The 16,753-nt window shown below is 40.0% G+C and overlaps 1 protein-coding gene across 8 annotated transcripts in view; it reads left to right on the top strand.

Annotated features, from left to right (window-relative positions):
• The window catches only part of sulf1 (sulfatase 1), a 420,487-nt gene that overhangs the window by 220,359 nt on the left and 183,375 nt on the right, over positions 1 to 16,753 (top strand). Inside the window, exon 3 of one of the 8 annotated variants that reach the window (XM_069921288.1) lies at positions 1,800 to 1,859. The exons of the other annotated variants lie outside the window; for them this stretch is intronic. Coding sequence (XP_069777389.1) covers positions 1,847 to 1,859 — 13 coding nt within the window. The 5' untranslated portion in view covers positions 1,800 to 1,846. The remainder of the gene's footprint in view (positions 1 to 1,799; positions 1,860 to 16,753) is intronic. 8 annotated transcript variants of the gene reach the window in all.

Genomic DNA, 16,753 nt, shown 5'->3' with positions numbered 1-16,753 from the left:
TTGCAGCAGCGTTCACAACCACCTTATAACAATAAATAAATAAAATAGTCCATGAAAACTAAGGCAATGGCTTTGGTTCATTGATTATTCAGGAACCTGATGGCGGCGGGGAAGAAGCTGTCCTTGTGCTACTGAGTACTTATCTTTAGGCTCTTGTACCTTTTTCCTGATTGTAGCAGAGTGAAGAGAGTGCGGCCTGGGTGGTTGGGGTCTATAAGGATAGAGGCTGCTTTTTTAAGACACTGCCTCTTGTAGATGTCCTCGATGGAGTAAAGTCTGGTGACTATAATGCTGCAGGCCGAGTTAACAGCACGGTGGAGTTTTTTCTTTTCCTGTGAATTGGCGCCTCCACACCATACAGTGATCCAACCAGTCAGAATGCACTCCACGATTCACCTTTGGAAGTTTTTGAGAGTCTTCGGTGACATACCGAATCTCCTCAGCTAGCGAGTGTTATGTAGATAAATGCAATGATAATTTTTGCTCAGCAAAATACCATTAACAGCAATAAAGTGACTGGACAAATATTGTTGAATACTCCTGTGGATCCATTATGACTGCCTGCTAAAGCAGTAAAACCTCAGTTTGACATTCCATCTAAAAAGATCACCTCTATAAAGGAAGCATTCCCTCATCTGCAGTTCTTGCATGGAACTTGAATTCAACGACTTTAGTTTCATTGAAAGGAGTTCATCAGCTAAATTGATGATGAAATAAAATACTTTTTCTATTTAAACTCATTAAACAATGGATGCAGACCAAACTACAAACATATTATCATAAAATTAAGTGAACCAATTAGTCACTGTCAGTTGGCTCCAACCTTGAACAGTTTTACAGTGCATAGAAAGGTGTAACTCATCACTCTAGAGAAACGTTTACAAAGGTACTGCTGAGTGACTTTATAATATCCTTACTTGGCCACTGGGCTAACATACATTGACTTAAATAATGATTACACTTTATATTAATAAATTTTATTTTTGGTATATTTGCCAAATCATTTGTAACATTTGATCAAATGGGAAACCACAGATAATTTGCTATACTTTGTTTTGGACATAGAACATAGGAATAGGCTCTTGAGCCCACAAATGTCTGCATTGAACATGATGCCAAGTTAAACTAAAACTCTGCTTCTTGCACATGATACATGTCACTCTAAGCCCTGCATATTCACACTGCGACTGTATCTGTTTCTACCATTACCCTTGGCAAACTTTTTCCAGGCACCTACCACTCTGTTTAAAAATGTTGGCACTTCACATCTTTAAACGTCTCCCCCTGCTCCCTCCATTAAACATATGCCTTCTTGCATGTGATATTTTTTACTGTGGACTCTATATTTTATGTATGTCTCTTGCTGCTCCGCTTTTTTTCTCTTGCCTCTCCCTTTGCCTGACATCTACCAATAAACTGTTTCCACCTCTCTATTTTTTTGTCATTCTTCATCCCTGATTCCAACCTCTCCCAACCTATCTTCATTATATGGCTTATCTCACTTCTATGGTCTTAAGTGAAATATTCCAAACCAAAACATCAATCATTTATTTTCTCCAAATGATGCTGTTTGACCTGTCAACTTCTTCAATCAGTTTGCTTATTGCTCCAGATTCCACCATCCGCACTGTTTCGTATGCCTCTCATCTCCCTATTAGAATTGATCAAGCCTGTATTATTAATAATACCATTAAAGTATAATACAGAAATATGCATTGCTCTTCAATTAGTTTACACCTAGGCTCACGCACCACATGGAGTTTTGGCTCAAAACGTTGAACATTCTTTTTCTCCCACAGATGCTGCTTGATCCACTGCATTCCTCCAGTTGATTGTGTTTGGCTTCATGCTCCAGACAAGTAATTTTCCTCTCTACTTACCTCTTTCACATTACTTTTTCCTTCAAGCGAGTTTCCCCTGTTTATAGCATAGGAAAAATCAGTTTTTAACAAATTATTGAACAAATTATTGCTTTAAATTAGTCACTCCTTTAAGGGCTGAGGCATGTGACCAACTACTCCCTGAGCTGTAACCATGTGAATAGAAACTTACAAAGGCATTTTTTTATAGAAAGCATTGAATAAACTACATTGACCTGATTTAATATATTTGTCTCATGTATTTCAGTCTGTGCATTTTTCAATAGACTTTGTTGTTGGTTAAGATCTCACTGAGCACACAAATGTTTAATAATGGGGCATTACAAGGTCAGTGGAGTATTTATAAGTTCACATGACCTGCTGTTTCATTACATTAGTTTGCACTTAGTTATGTGATTTTACATTGTATTCAAATAACTGAAGCTTTGTGATTACTGAAGGAATGGGCTTGCCTTTGGAAAGTTGTTTTGAAAGAGATGTCTCAGTTTTCGAAAGATTCTCCAAAGGTTTAATTGGTAAATGCAAAACACAAAGTGAGAACAGAGTCCAGGTTTATCTGCCTGAAACTGCTGAAGGGCAGCAATTTTGCTGAACCCTTTCCGCCAAAGGATCACCAAAAGGTTTTACTCTTGATTGCTATCCAGTCCTTCCTTCTGGATGGGTGTATGCCAGGTGAAGCTGAAGCTTGAGAATTCTCTGCGTGATGAAGCAGCTTGTCAGTCGAGGTTCATGGGTGAAGGATAGGCACTTGTACTGGGAGCAGCTACTGTGAACCACATAGCAGCAAATCTCCTCAGGGCAGAAAGGAGAAATTGTAGGTCTGGGGAATTGGTATTAAGGCTTAATTGCAATGCAGCATGTTTTATTTTTGTCTGTAGTACAATATGTTATTATATCTTTCACAAAAGCTTAAAATGTCAATATAGGTAAATGCCAATTTGAAAATTTACTGGTGTTTTGCAGAGATTGTTTTAAGACACTGCATATTGTGTGGAATTTTCCTCCCTACTTAATCTGGAGACTGTGCATATTATTTTAGCAGAAAAGAAGTTTTGCAGTGAATTTGTACTGATGTGCATGAAAGCAGCCTCAGTGGAGCATCAATGTGAAAGATGTTTTACCTTATTCAGCTTAATTATGTTCATCTTAATATGACATCTCACTTTGAAATGTAGATTCCTGATGAAAATAATTATAGGATCTGAAAATGAGAAACAATTAAGGATTAAGTATTTAAACATGTCATTAAGCTATTATCGAAGATTCTGTTTCCAATACCCAGGCAACTTTTCTATCACCATAGAACCATAAAACATTACAGCACAGAAGCAGACCACTTCGGCCCTTCTAGTCTGTCCTGAACCATTTTATTTTGCCTAGTCCATAGCCCTTCATACCTCTCCCATCCATGTACCTGTCCAAATTCCTCTTAATGTTAAAATTAGGGTTAGGTAATTGATATAGATGACAAACAACAATGGTCCCATCACTGATCCCTAAGTCACACCACTAGTCACAGGTCTCCAGTCTGAGAAGCAATCATCTATCACCATTCTCTGGCTTTTCCTGTCCAGGCATTGCTGAATCCAGTTCACTACTTCACTATGAATAACTAGCGTCTGAACCTTCCTGGCAAAGCTCCCATGCGGCACCATGTCAAATGCCTTACTAAAATCCATGTAGACAACATCCACATCCTTTACTTCATCAACATTTCTGGTGACCTTGAAAAACTCTACAAGGTTGGTTAAACATGACCTACCATGCACAAAACCACGTTGACTATCCTTAATTCTATATCCAATCTCTTAGAATTCCTTACAATTATTTCCTACTACTAACATCAGGCACACTGGCCTATAATTTCCAGGTTTACTTTTGGAGCCTATTTTAAACAATGAAACAACGTGAACTATCCTCCAATCCTCCGGCACCACATCTGTTGCTTTGGACATTTTTAATATTTCTGCCAGACCCCCTGCAATTTCTACACTAGCCTCTCTCAAGGTCTGAGGGAATATCTTGTCAGGCTCTGGAGATTTATTCACCCTTATTTGCTTTAAGACATCAAGCACTTCCTCCTTTTTAATCTGTATAGGTTCCATGAGCTCACTACTTGTTTTCCTTACTTCCCATGACTCTGTGCCCTTTTCCTGAGTGAATACTGATGAAAATAAAATTAAAACCTCTCCCATCTCTTTCGGCTTTATTCAAAGCCAACCACTCTGATCATCAAGGGGACCAATTTTGTCCCTTACTATCCTTTTGATCTTCATATACCTGAAGAAACCCTTAAGATTTTCCTTCACATTGTCTGCCAAAACAACTCATGTTTTCTTTTAGCCTTCCTGATTTCTTTCTTGAGATTTTTCTTGCATTTTTTATTAGGTAGTTGCCTAATTTGTTCTATGTTGCCTATAACTGTTATATACCTCTCTCTTCTTATGAACCAGATCCCCAATATCCCTTGTCAACCAAGGTTCCTTATGCCTTCGAACCTTGCCTTTGATCTTGACAGGAACATACAAACTCTGGACTCTCAAAACTTCATCTTTGAAGGTCCTCCACTTATCTCACACATTCTTGCCCGAAAACAATTTATCCTAATCCACGCATTCTAGATCCTTTCTCATTTCCTTAAAATTGGCCTTTCTCCAATTCAGAATCTCAACCTGAATCTCAATCTCGACCTATCCTTCTCCACAATTAACTTGAAACTAATGGCCTTATGATCATTGGACCAAAAATGTTCCCCTACTCATACTTCTGTCACCTGTCCTGTCTTGTTTCCTATTAGGAGGTCCAGTACAGGTACTCCCTGACTTGCGACCTATGTGACTAAAAAAAATAAAATATTACGTTTACGTGGTTTATGTTGTATTTGACAAACTATAACAGGGATACAGGGCATGTAAAATCCAAACTGTGCGTACTTACCTTGTTAGTCTGCATCCTGGGATCTGTAGGATAGGCATGGCCTATAAGTTTGATATCTGTGGTAGGTAAATTGATGGAAGGCATTCTTAGAGATGGTAATATACAAGTAAGTGGAGGAACAGGGTCTGATCAGGGACACTCAACATGGATTTGTGCGTGGAAGTTTGTGTTTGACCAATCTTGTTGAATTTTTTGTAGAGGTGACTAGGAATGTTGATGAGGGTAGAGCAGTGGATGTTGTCTATATGGACTTCAGTAAGTCCTTCGATAGGTTCCGCATGGGAGGTTAGTTAAGAAGACTAAGTCCTTGGGTATTAATTTGGATTCAACAATGGCTGGAAGGAAGGTGCCAGAGAGTAGTAGTAGGTAATTGTTTGTCAGGATGGAGGCCGATGACAAGCGGTGTACCTCAGGGTTTGGTATTGGGACCGTTGCTGTTGGTCATATATATTAATGATCTGGAGGATGGGGCGGTAAATTGGATTAGTAAATATGCAGATGATACTAAAATAGGGAGAATTGTGGATGATGAAGAGGGTTTTCAAAGATTGCAGAGGGATTTAAACTGCTTAGAGGAGTGGGCAGAAAGATGGCAGATAGAGTTTAATGCTGATAAGTGTGAGGTGCTTCATTTTGGAAAGAATAATCAAAGCAAGACATATGTGGTAAATGGGAGGGCATTGAAGAATGCAGTGGAACAGAATGATCTAGGAATAACGGTGCATTGTTCCCTGAAGGTAGGAACACATGTGGATAGGGTGGGGAAGAAGGCCTTTAGTATGCTTGTCTATATAAATCAATAAATAGAATATAGAAGTTGGAAAGTAATGATGAAACTGTACAAGGCATTGGTGAGGACAAATTTAGAGTATTGTGTGCAGTTCTGGTCACCAATTTATAGGAAGGATATTAACAAGATAGAGAGAGTGCAGAGAAGATTTACAAAAATGTTGCCTGGGTTTCAGCATCTGGAATACAAGGAGAGATTGAGCAAATTAGGTCTTTATTCTTTGGAACATAGAAGACAGGGGATTTAATAGAGGTGTTTAAGATAATGAGAGGGCTAGATAGAGTTGATGTGAAAAAGCTTTTCCCATTGAGAGTAGGAGAGATGGATACAAGAGGTCATGGATTGAGAGTTGACGGGCAAACGTTTAGGAGTAACATGAGGGGGAACTTCTTTACCCAGAGAGTGGTTACTGTGTGGAATGAGCTTCTGGGAGAGGTGGTGGAGGCAGGGTCAATGTTGTCATTTAAGAAAGAGTTGGATAAGTATATGGATGGGAGGGTAATGGGATGGGAGGGTAATGGGGGATATGAGCAGAGTGCTGGTAAGTGGGATTAGAGGAGGGTACTTGGATCAGTGTGGACTAGAAGGGCCAAATTGGCCTGTTTCCGTGCTGTAACTATTATATGGTATATGATTGATTCTTGTGCACATATGCAAGTCTTCAGTTGGCACATGCGTAGTGGGTTCGCTTATTGGAGTTTGGTGGTGCATGTGTGAGAGTTAAGGGCGCGAATTCAATATCGTTAGGGCGCTTAACTCTCGCACATGCGCCAACTGAACTCTGATACATGAACCTACTGCACATGTGCCTACTGAAGACTTGCCCATGTGCACAGGAACCAAGATGGCCATGCCCAAACTACAGACCCCAGGACGCCAACTGACAAGGTAAGGATGCAATTCTGACATACATCCATTCTGAGATATGACTGGTCATCCAGAACTGAACATGGATATATCTCGGGGAGTACTACACTCTCTCTAGTTGGTACCTCTATATATTGATTTAGAAAACTTTCATGAACTAATTTGACAAACTCCAAGCCATGCAGGTCTTTTACAGTCTGGGAGCCCTAGTCTATATGTGGAAAGTTAAAATCTCCTAATATCACAACCTTATGTTTCCTGCAGATTTGCTCCTCCAACTCTCACTGACTATTAGGTGGTCTATAATACATCCCCCATGAGTGTGGTCATACCTTTTCCGCTCCTCAGCTCCATCTATATAACCTCAGTAGACAAGCCCTCTGGTTTATCCTATCTGAGCACAGCTGTGATATTTAACCTGATGTGCAATGCCACTCCTCCCCCTTTTATCTCTTCCATTCTATTGCATCTAAAGCAATGGAAGCCTGGAACATTGGGCTGCCAGTCCTGCCCCATCCTGCAACCAAGTTTCACTAATGGCCACAATGTCATAATTCTACTTGCCAATCCACACTCTAAGCTCATTTGCCTTTCCTTCAATACTCCTTTCATTGAAATAGATGAACCTGAGAACACTTCCACCACATGCAGTCCATCGACACATAACGTTACATGCAATTTATACATAATCTTTTTCCTCCTTCACTCCACTATCTGCCCAGGTACTCTGGTTCCCGTCCCCCTGAAAATCTAGTTTAAAGCCCCTCAGAGAAGCAAACCTTCCTGCAAAGATATTAGTCCACTTCCAGTTCAGATGCAAAACATCCCATTGAACAAATGCCATCTTCCTTGGAAGAGAGCCCAATGATACAGAAACTTGAAGCCCTTCCTCCTACACTATGACTTTAGCCACATGTTAAGCTGCATTATCCTCTTATTTCTAACCTCACTATCACATGACACAGGTAGCAATCCTGAGATTACTACTCTGGTCCTACCCTTCAACCTAGTGCCTAACTCCCTGAACTATCCTTGCAGGATCTCCTCACCCTTCCTACCCATGTCATTGGTCCATGACATCTGGCTGCTCACACTCCCTCCTGAGAATGCTGTGAACCCGATCTGAGATATCTCGGACCCTGGCATCAGGGAGGCAACATATCATCTGGGATACTTGCACACTAGGCACTTTAAAGGCCAATTGGGGTTAATTCATGGGATCACTTGCAAGTGTGAAAGGGGCTAATGTCTCATGTTGTTGCTGGAAGGATTGCAAATTTGCATAATATAAATGGATTATTGTTTGTGAGTAAATTTATAGGTTAAATGCTAACTTCTTATTACTATGAGTCTACAAAATATAATAGTTTGAAGAATTGCTTCCATTTGCAAAGTCTACAACTGTGACATGTGCTGAAGGTCATTTTGATGGGTTTTAGGCTTCTGCATAAACCAGTTGCTCCCAGATATGATTCCAATAAGCTGATATTCTGATAGAATGCAGCAAGTTTAGAAAAACTATTAGAGGCCTTGCAACAAAGGACAAGTTGCATGAAGAGGAAGGAGGAAATGAGATTTCAGCAAGATGTCTTGCCCATTCCTGGGAATCAGAGGGTGATTCTCCAGCCTTAACAGTGACATTTGTGAGGGTATGTCACCTTTTGGAGCCATAAAACTAATCTCAGAGCAGGACAAAGACCAGTAACCATGAACATTAATGTATCTTGCTGAAAAACAAAACAATTGTGGTTCTGGGATGAAGGGGGAAGGAGAGGGACCAGAAGTACAGGAAATGGAACAGGCAGGATCAAAGGCTCTGCCAGCCATGTTGGTGGCCAGTCCTGTGCCAGGAAATACATATCAAAGCCCTGATATGTAATTATCTGGTATCAGAACAGTTATGGCAGACATGGAGAAGCAGGGAAATTAGAATTCTTATAGGAAACAGAATGGGAGGCAGTGTAGTCAAAGTAGATGTGACACAGTGAACCTGCAATAGTCAAGCAACTTGTTTTAGAAGGACAAACATCCATTATGAAAATGAGAAGGCCTAGAGTGTAAGGATGTAAAAGGAGAGGAGCTGTCTCTTCGTTCATGAAATTCTCACCTCAAACAAATAATGCCATTCTTCAGATTCCCAGATGAATTCCCTTCAATGTCACTAAAACCCAAGTAGTTGATTTTTGACTTCAGGAAGGGAAAACCAGAGGTATATGATCAGAGGTGGAGAGGGTGAGCAAATTTCCTGGAGCCAACGCACTAAAGGCATCGTGAAGAAAGCACGTCAACACCTCTGTTTCCTCAAGACTTTGTGGAGGTTTGATATGACATCGGAAACCCTGGAAAATTTGCAACGTGTAATTTGATGTGTGGTGGAAAATGTATTGACTGGCTGCAACACGGTCTGGTATGGGGACAGTGATACCCCCGATCTTAAAGTCCTGTAAAAGGTAGTGGACACAGCTCAAGACATCACAGGCAAAACCTTCCCACCATCAAGAACATCTATGGAGAATGCTGCCGTCGGAGACCAGCAGCAACGATCAAAGATCCACATTACCCAGTTCACGCTCTGTTCTCACTGCTACAATCAGGAAAGAAATATAGATACCACAAGACTCACACCACCAGGTTTAGGAACAACTGCTACTCCTCCACCATCAGACTCTCCACAACAAACAATCAAGGGCTCATTTAAGTATTGCAAAGTCACTATCAATAAGTGGTAATTTCGCCTGACTCGCAGGAAAAAGAATCTCAGGGTTGTTGTGATGTCATGTATGTAGTTTGACAATAAATCTGAAATCTCCAAACAAGTTGCAATAATGGAACTTTGCTGATGCGTATAACCCACTAATATTTGTTAGTGTGATGCTTTTACAGCACCGTCGACACATGTTCATATCTGGCACTATCTGAAAGGAGTCTGTATGTTCTCCCTGTATGCGCATAAATTTCCTTTGGGTTCTCAGGTTTCCTTGCACATCCAAAATGTTCAGATTGTAGATTAATATGGGTGTAAATGGATGGCACTGGTTTAAATGGCTAGAATTGACTTCTACCATGCTGTAAATAAAATTTTAAAATTGAATCACAAGTAGTGCTGGCCACCTGCACTCATCACTGCATACATGCCAGCATCTGCTTACCTAGATTAATACAGAGATACTTTAAATTTCCAGAGGTTGTTCAGTCCAAATTAAGATGTGAGTCACATTAACCAAACGTACTAAAGTGCCTTAAATAGTAGGATTTCCATATAACTTGCCAGCCCCAGGCCGGAGCAACAAGTCGGGGAGATTTGAATCACACACGTTTATAAGGTTGGCAATTGCATACATCAGGCTTGTGGACAAGCCCTTGAGCATGTACTTCTGGTTGCAGTTACTTCAATATCTTTTACTATTCCCACACTAACTCAGGCTTCTTCAATGCCAAGTTGAGGCCAAGCACAAATTAGAACACTATCTCATATTCCACTTGGACAGCCTGCAACCCAATGAAAAGGTTTGATGTCATTTGAGTCGCGGCAAAGTCGAGGAGAGGGGAGGTGAGTCAAGTTAAAGTTTTTGAAAAGTCAGAATGCCAACTAAAGGGTTAAGCAGAGTTTTGATTTGTGGGAGTGAGAAATAGAGTAGTTAAGATAATTGGGAGGAACCAATAAAGGGAAGAGTAGCTGAAGGAGTGGCCAGGGAGTGAGTGGAGTTTTTGTTCAAAGATGTTGAGAAAGAGCTAGCTTGCTTGCTAACAGAGATGTAAGGCCAGGTGAGGTAGTTAAATCCTTTAATTAAAGTTAGATAATGGAGTCAGCTAGGGCATTGGGTTACTCTGGTTGTGGGATATGGGAAATCTGAGACAGTGTACTTGTCCTTGATGGCTACACCTGCAGAAGGTGCATTCAACTGCAGCTCCTTACAACCTGAGTTAGAGAACTGAAATAGGAGTTGGATGAACTGCGGCTCTGGAGGAGGTGGTCACCCCTATAATTCAGGCAGGTAGCTGGGTGACTGTCAGGAGAGGGAAGGGAATGATGCAAACAGTGCAGAGTACCCCTGTGGCCATTCCCATTAATAACAGGTATACTGTTTTGGATATTATTGATGGAGATGTACAAGTGACAGGTTGAGGTGGTCATGTCTCTGGTGCAGAGGCTAGTCCCCTGGCTCAGAAGGAAAGGGGGGAGAAGAGGAGAGTGACAGTGACTGGGGACTTGTTGGTTGGACAAGTAGATAGGAGGTTTGCTGGACAAGATGGAGGCTCCTGATTGGTATGTTGCCTCCCTGGTGTCAGGATCAGGGAGGTCTCTGACTGAGTACATAGCATTCTGGAGGGGGGGGTGGGTGTACCAGATGTTGTGGTCCATGTGGGGACCAATGACATAGATAGATGTAGGGATGAGGTCCTGAAGGAAGAATATGGGGAGTTAGGGAAGAAGTTCAAAAGCAGGACCTCAAGGGTGGTAATCTTGGGATTGCTGCTTGTGTCATGCACTAGAGAGGGTAGGAAAAAGAAAATGTGGTGGATGAATGTGTGGCTAAAGAGTTGGTGCATGGGGCAGGCGTTCACATTTGTGCATCATTGGGAACTCTTCTGGGGAAGGTCTGACCTCTACAAATAGGACGGGTTGCATCTGAACTGGAGGGGGACCAATATTCTGGCAGGTAGGTTTGCTAGATCTGTTGGGGAGGATTTAAACTAGTTTGGCAAGGGGGGGGGGGGGAGAAATCAGAATGAGAATGCAGAGATTATGGTAGAAGGACAACTAGATTTGAAGGGAGAGAAGAATCAGGTTGTTCAAAATTAATGAAAGAGAGGGGATAGTAAATGTAGGTGGTTATCAAAGGAATGAATGTTGGGGACATTCAAGTGTATGTATTTCAATGCAAAGATCGATCATGATAAGTAAAGTGTATGACCTTAGAGCATGGATTGACATGGAATTATGATATTGTAGCCATCAGTGAGGTGCATGATTTGCATCTAAATAGTCCAGTATTTTGATGCTTTAGGTATGATAGAACAGGGGGAGTGAATGGTGGAGGAGTTGCATTGCTTGTTAGAGAAAACATTACTGCGGTGCTATGGCAGAATAGATTGGAGGGCTCATCCAATGAGGCTATATGGGTGGAAGTGAGAAATGGGAAAGGCATGAAGACACTAATGGAGGTGTATTATAGACCCCTAATGGACAGAGGGAATTAGAGGAGATGGCATATATAAGCATAAGGTGGTGATTGTAGGAGATTTTAACTTTCCACACCTTGACTGGGATGCCCATACTGCAAAAGGGCTGGATGGATTGGAGTTTGTCAAATATGCACAGGAAAGTTTACAAAATCAATATATAAAACAACTGACTAGAGAGGGGGCAGAATTGGATCTCCTAATGGGGAATGAGATAGGTCAGATGACAGAGGTTTGTGTTGGGGAACTCTTTGGGTCTAGTGATCATAATACTATTAGTTTTAGGTTAATTATGGAGAAGGACAGGGCTGGGCCTAAGGTTGAGATTCTAGATTGGAACAAGGCAAATTTTGAGGAGATGCAAAAGGATTTAGAAAGTGTGGATTGGAATCATTTATTTTTATAGGAACGAAGAAACAGATAAATGGAGGATATTCAAAGAGGAAAATTGATGAGTACAACAGAGTCAGTATGGCCCTGTGAGAATTAAAGGAAAGGTTAGAAAATATAGAGAGCCTTGGTTTTCAAGGGATATTGGGAATTTGGTTCGGACGAAGAGGGATGTGTACAATAGGTATAGAAGCTGGGAATAAATGAAGTGCTTGAGGAATATAAAGAGTGGGGAAAAAATTAAGAAAGAAGTTAGAAAGGCTGAAAGGAAATATAAGACTGATTTGGCAGGCAAGGTTAAAAAAAAATTCAAAGGGTTTCTACAGGTACATTATAAGTAAAAGTATAGTGAGGGATAATATTGGGCCCCTTGAGGATCAGAGGGGTAGGTTATGCGAGGGTCAGAAAAGATGGGGGACGTTTTAAATGCTTTTCTTTCTTCAGTATTCATTAATGAAAGGAATATTAAGTCAGGTGAAGTAGAAAATTACTGAAGTCTTGAAAAATATACAGATTAATGAGAAAGTAGTACTGGCTATTTTATAGAGAATCAAGGTGGATAAATCTCTGAGTCCTGACAAGATATTCCCTGGGACCTTGAGCGAGGTTAGTGTAGAAATAATGGGAATGCTGACAGAAATATTAGCCAGGGTCGACTCTAGAATGTATGTTCGAGGGGGACATTAGTGATTTTTTTTTGGGGGGGGTTGCAGGCAGGGACCTGGAACCTGTCAATGATGGAGGGGGGGGTGGTGTGCTGGCAGTGACCTACATGTCGTTAACGCCACATTAGTCCCATTTTCCACATTACATGAACAACGTTGAAGCTTTGCAGAGGTTACCAAAGAGGCACTGCAGGATATTTCCTGGATTAGAAGGTATTCGCTATAAGGGGAGGTTGGACAAACTTGGATTGTTTTCTCGAGAGTGTCAGAGGTTGAAGAATGACCTGACAGAAAAATATAAAATTATGAGAGGTATAGACATGAGAGATGGTCTTTATCGTAAGGTGGAACTGTCATAAGAGAGAGCATAACTTTAAAGTGAGAGGAGGAAATTTTAAAGGAGATTTATGAGGCACGAGTTGTTTTTTTTTAAAAAAAGAGCGCTAGGTGCCTAAAATCACCAATAAAACCGTACCAATACTGATTCTCATGGAATAATGCTGGCCACAGCCCTGCAGTCCAAATTACACCCTTCCAGCACTACATTCTCTCTTCTATGGCTAAGTCAACTTTGACCCCTCGACCAAGTCTTTAGATCTCTGAATTTTCTAGATCACCCTGCCACTTTTGGCATGGTGAAAGGTGAAATGTTTAAAGGGAACTTCACGTAGAGAGTGTAAAGTGTGGAATGAGCTGAAGTGGTGATTTCAGGCTCGATTTTGACACAAGAACAATGTGGACAGGCACATGGATGGGAGGGATAAGAGGGCTATTGTCCGGGTATAGATCAATAAGATGAGGCAGAATTATAGTTTGATATAGACTAGATGGTCAAAGGGCCTATTGCTGTGGTGTAGTGCTCAATGGATCTCTGGAGGGTTTTGTTTTAAATTTCATTTTTTAAATGATTTTGCTTTTGTGCTACAATTGTGAGCTAAAGTAAATAATAAGAAACAGGATGTAAAAATAGTAATAGAGATTACTAATGACAATGACAAAGTGTAACATGTTGGGCTTTTCTCCAGATTTCAAAAGAAAACAGCCTAGCAGCAAGGGACCTGGTCTTTCACATATATTAGCAATCTGGGTAAGTTAATGGCACAAAATAGTACGATTCAAACTAGGAAAACCCCTGTTCAATTCTTTTTCTTGAATAAATGGAGGCACTACCAGCGAAATTACAGGTTATTCTCACTCCCAAATATTTTACAGGACATACTACACATTATCTCTAAGATAGAAAGTTGTACTTTTGAGCATTATACATGTAGTTTGTTCATGTATTTAGTGAAATTTGCACTCCAGTCAGTCAATGTGTACTTTGAATTTTTCATTTTAAGCTTGATATACTGGACAAAGTTCAAAGAACAAAGGGTCATTGAAGTGTTATTAAAAAATTATTTATTATATTTAACTTTGGAAAAAATAAGAGTGCATCATAAATCATGGGAAGTAGTATGGTGAGCCTGATGCTTGCTAAAGACTGAACAGATTCTGTATCTAGGTCTTCTGATTGGAAAAGACAGTAGCAAGAAATTAGTGCGATGTTGGCAGAATCACTGCATTACTGTTTTCTGTGCATCACAGACTTAATTTTTGAGGTGTTTTTTTTATAGCTTTAGAGCTCGTGTTTGAAATTTCATGCATTTTACTGTCAAATAGTGCATAGATTTCTGAGACTTGCAAAGTGCCAGAAGGCTGTCTCATTGGATTCAGCATAAAAAATACTGACATCCTTGTCCCTGAAGACAAGCACAGCACTTTGTCAGTATTAATTTTACAGCTTTACTTCTCACTGCAGTTGGAGATTTGCCTGTGTAGGGATGTCAGGTTTGAAAAGGTCAGCAGTACTGGAGAATTGTTCATATTTGAGGATGAGTGATATGGATCTTCATCTCCTACAGCTGAACAACTTCAACCCAGGTACCTCTGGATTTCCTCCAGCTCAAAAATTACGCTTCAGACTGCAGAACTGAACTAATGATTTAAAAAGCCTAAAGCTAGTTCATGATTCTGCTTTCTTTTGCATTGTCGCTGAGGTATGATTGTCTGGAATTTGTAACTACACACTGTGAGGGATTATTTAAAGTCATTGGTGCCAATGTTTACTCAATGCAGTCAGAATAACTGCAGTAGTTGGGTCAACAGTGTGTGCAAAGTTTGCTATACAGTACTAAATGAAGGCAATGAGGCCCAGCTCACACAGCTGCTGAGGTTATTCACTTCCAGAAACCCGATTCATTTTCTGAAAGTAAGTGACACTGAAGATTCTTTTATTCTCTCAGTATTTTAGTAAGTTATGGGTTCTACACTGATTGTTGACAGGTTTTTTTTTGAGTTTGAATTTATGCTGAAAATACTTCCCTGTGTGATTGTAAAATAACAGTTTTTAGAATTGACTTTTATACTTTTAGTTGGTCATTTTGTTTTGAGAACAGTTGCAGATTTTTCTAGCAGAATATAGCAATGGTATATGCTTGGTTTTAAATATTTTTTAAAAAATTATCATGGAAATATTTTAATTCTTTGAAGTGGTCGTTTTCAGTCATAATGTACATACATCAAATGTTAGACTGAGCTCACTGATAGGCAATGCCACGCTGAATATTCTTGAATTTTTATCCTTCAATGTTTTAATATTTCTAATGGAGGCTTTGAGATCTCCTCAACTGCCGACCATAATTCAAGTCGTAGTTATACTGTATAAAGAGCACCAGCATCAATCACATCCATTCAGTTCAAGGCAGTTTGCTTGACCACTGAAGCTTGTAGTGATCAGCCCTGCAAGAGCTGCTACATGCAGTGCTACTTAGTTATGCAGATGTAATATTAATGTGTTCCAGATTTTCAGAATCTTTACAACCCTCTTTCTGTAAACCTTACTAGTTTTGAAGTTTGAATTAAAAACAAGAGTTAAAAGTAAAGGAGAATACACAAAGATGGAGAGATTTCTTTTGCTGTCCTAAAGAATCGGGTCATCTCATTCAGTAATGGATTCTGCTCCAACTACAAGTATGCTGGCATCAATTTCTTTTAATAATGGTATCCTTCGTACATGCTGTCTGTTTTCTTTCCTTTTATTTGAGTAGGTTTGATCTCTCAAGACTGGCTGGTGCAATAATGGCTATTCAAATGAGAGCACAATGACAAAATCCCAGGTGTGAGAACCCAGGCTTCTGATGAAGCTCATTAAATGCTCATTTAGACCATTTGATGGTGAATCTCATGTGCCATCTCCTAATTACTATGCTTGAAAATGTTAAATTATAATGGACTTCTGCCCTTTGAATGAAACTGGTATAAATGTGCATGGTTGCCTAAATGCTTTTGTTAAATAGCCTTTCAGTAAGTCACTAATCACTTTGAACTATGCGTGCATTCAGTTTTCAATCCAAAGAATTCTCAAATGCGTAAAGCTGCCAGCGTGACAGCTGAATGCAGGAAATGTCAAAGTGGAGCAAGTTACCTTTGGTCTTAGGCCCCATCAATGAATTCTGAAGCAGTTTGATGGATTGTGGCTAAATCAGTCCCCTTCCCCCTCCTGTGCATCAGAGAAGTAAAGCTTTTTGACCAGTAGGAGTTGAGGGAGAGATGATTATTTCACATGTATATTTACAAGTGTTAAGGTACATTTTAAAAAGACTGCACATCTTAAATTGATATACGTTCATCAAAATTTCATTCTACTATGAGTTCAACTAGATTCGATAATTGATGGGTGGAATGCATTTGAAAGTTTTCGTGATACAGAGAATGATAATGCTGTAATTTGACGTGTTTCTTCTGGAAAAAGGTAGTTTCCAAATGTTTTCCCTCTGTATGGTAGGACTTCAGCCTTAAGCAAGTTATTTGTACTTCATTGACTGGAAAGGTATCGTTCAGGTGCGTGGTTGGGTTTTAACACTAAATAACAAAAATCTGCGAATTCAAATTGCTATTGCACTTCTGTAATATTGCAAGAGTGGATGTATAGCTATAAATTCATAAAAGTTATAGTGGATGTTAGTGATGTATTTGGATAAAGGAAGGAATTATTCAAT

This window comes from Narcine bancroftii, chromosome 2 (genome assembly GCF_036971445.1).
Source record: "Narcine bancroftii isolate sNarBan1 chromosome 2, sNarBan1.hap1, whole genome shotgun sequence".
Taxonomy (NCBI): domain Eukaryota; kingdom Metazoa; phylum Chordata; class Chondrichthyes; order Torpediniformes; family Narcinidae; genus Narcine; species Narcine bancroftii.
This window is presented reverse-complemented; position numbering and strand designations above follow the sequence as displayed.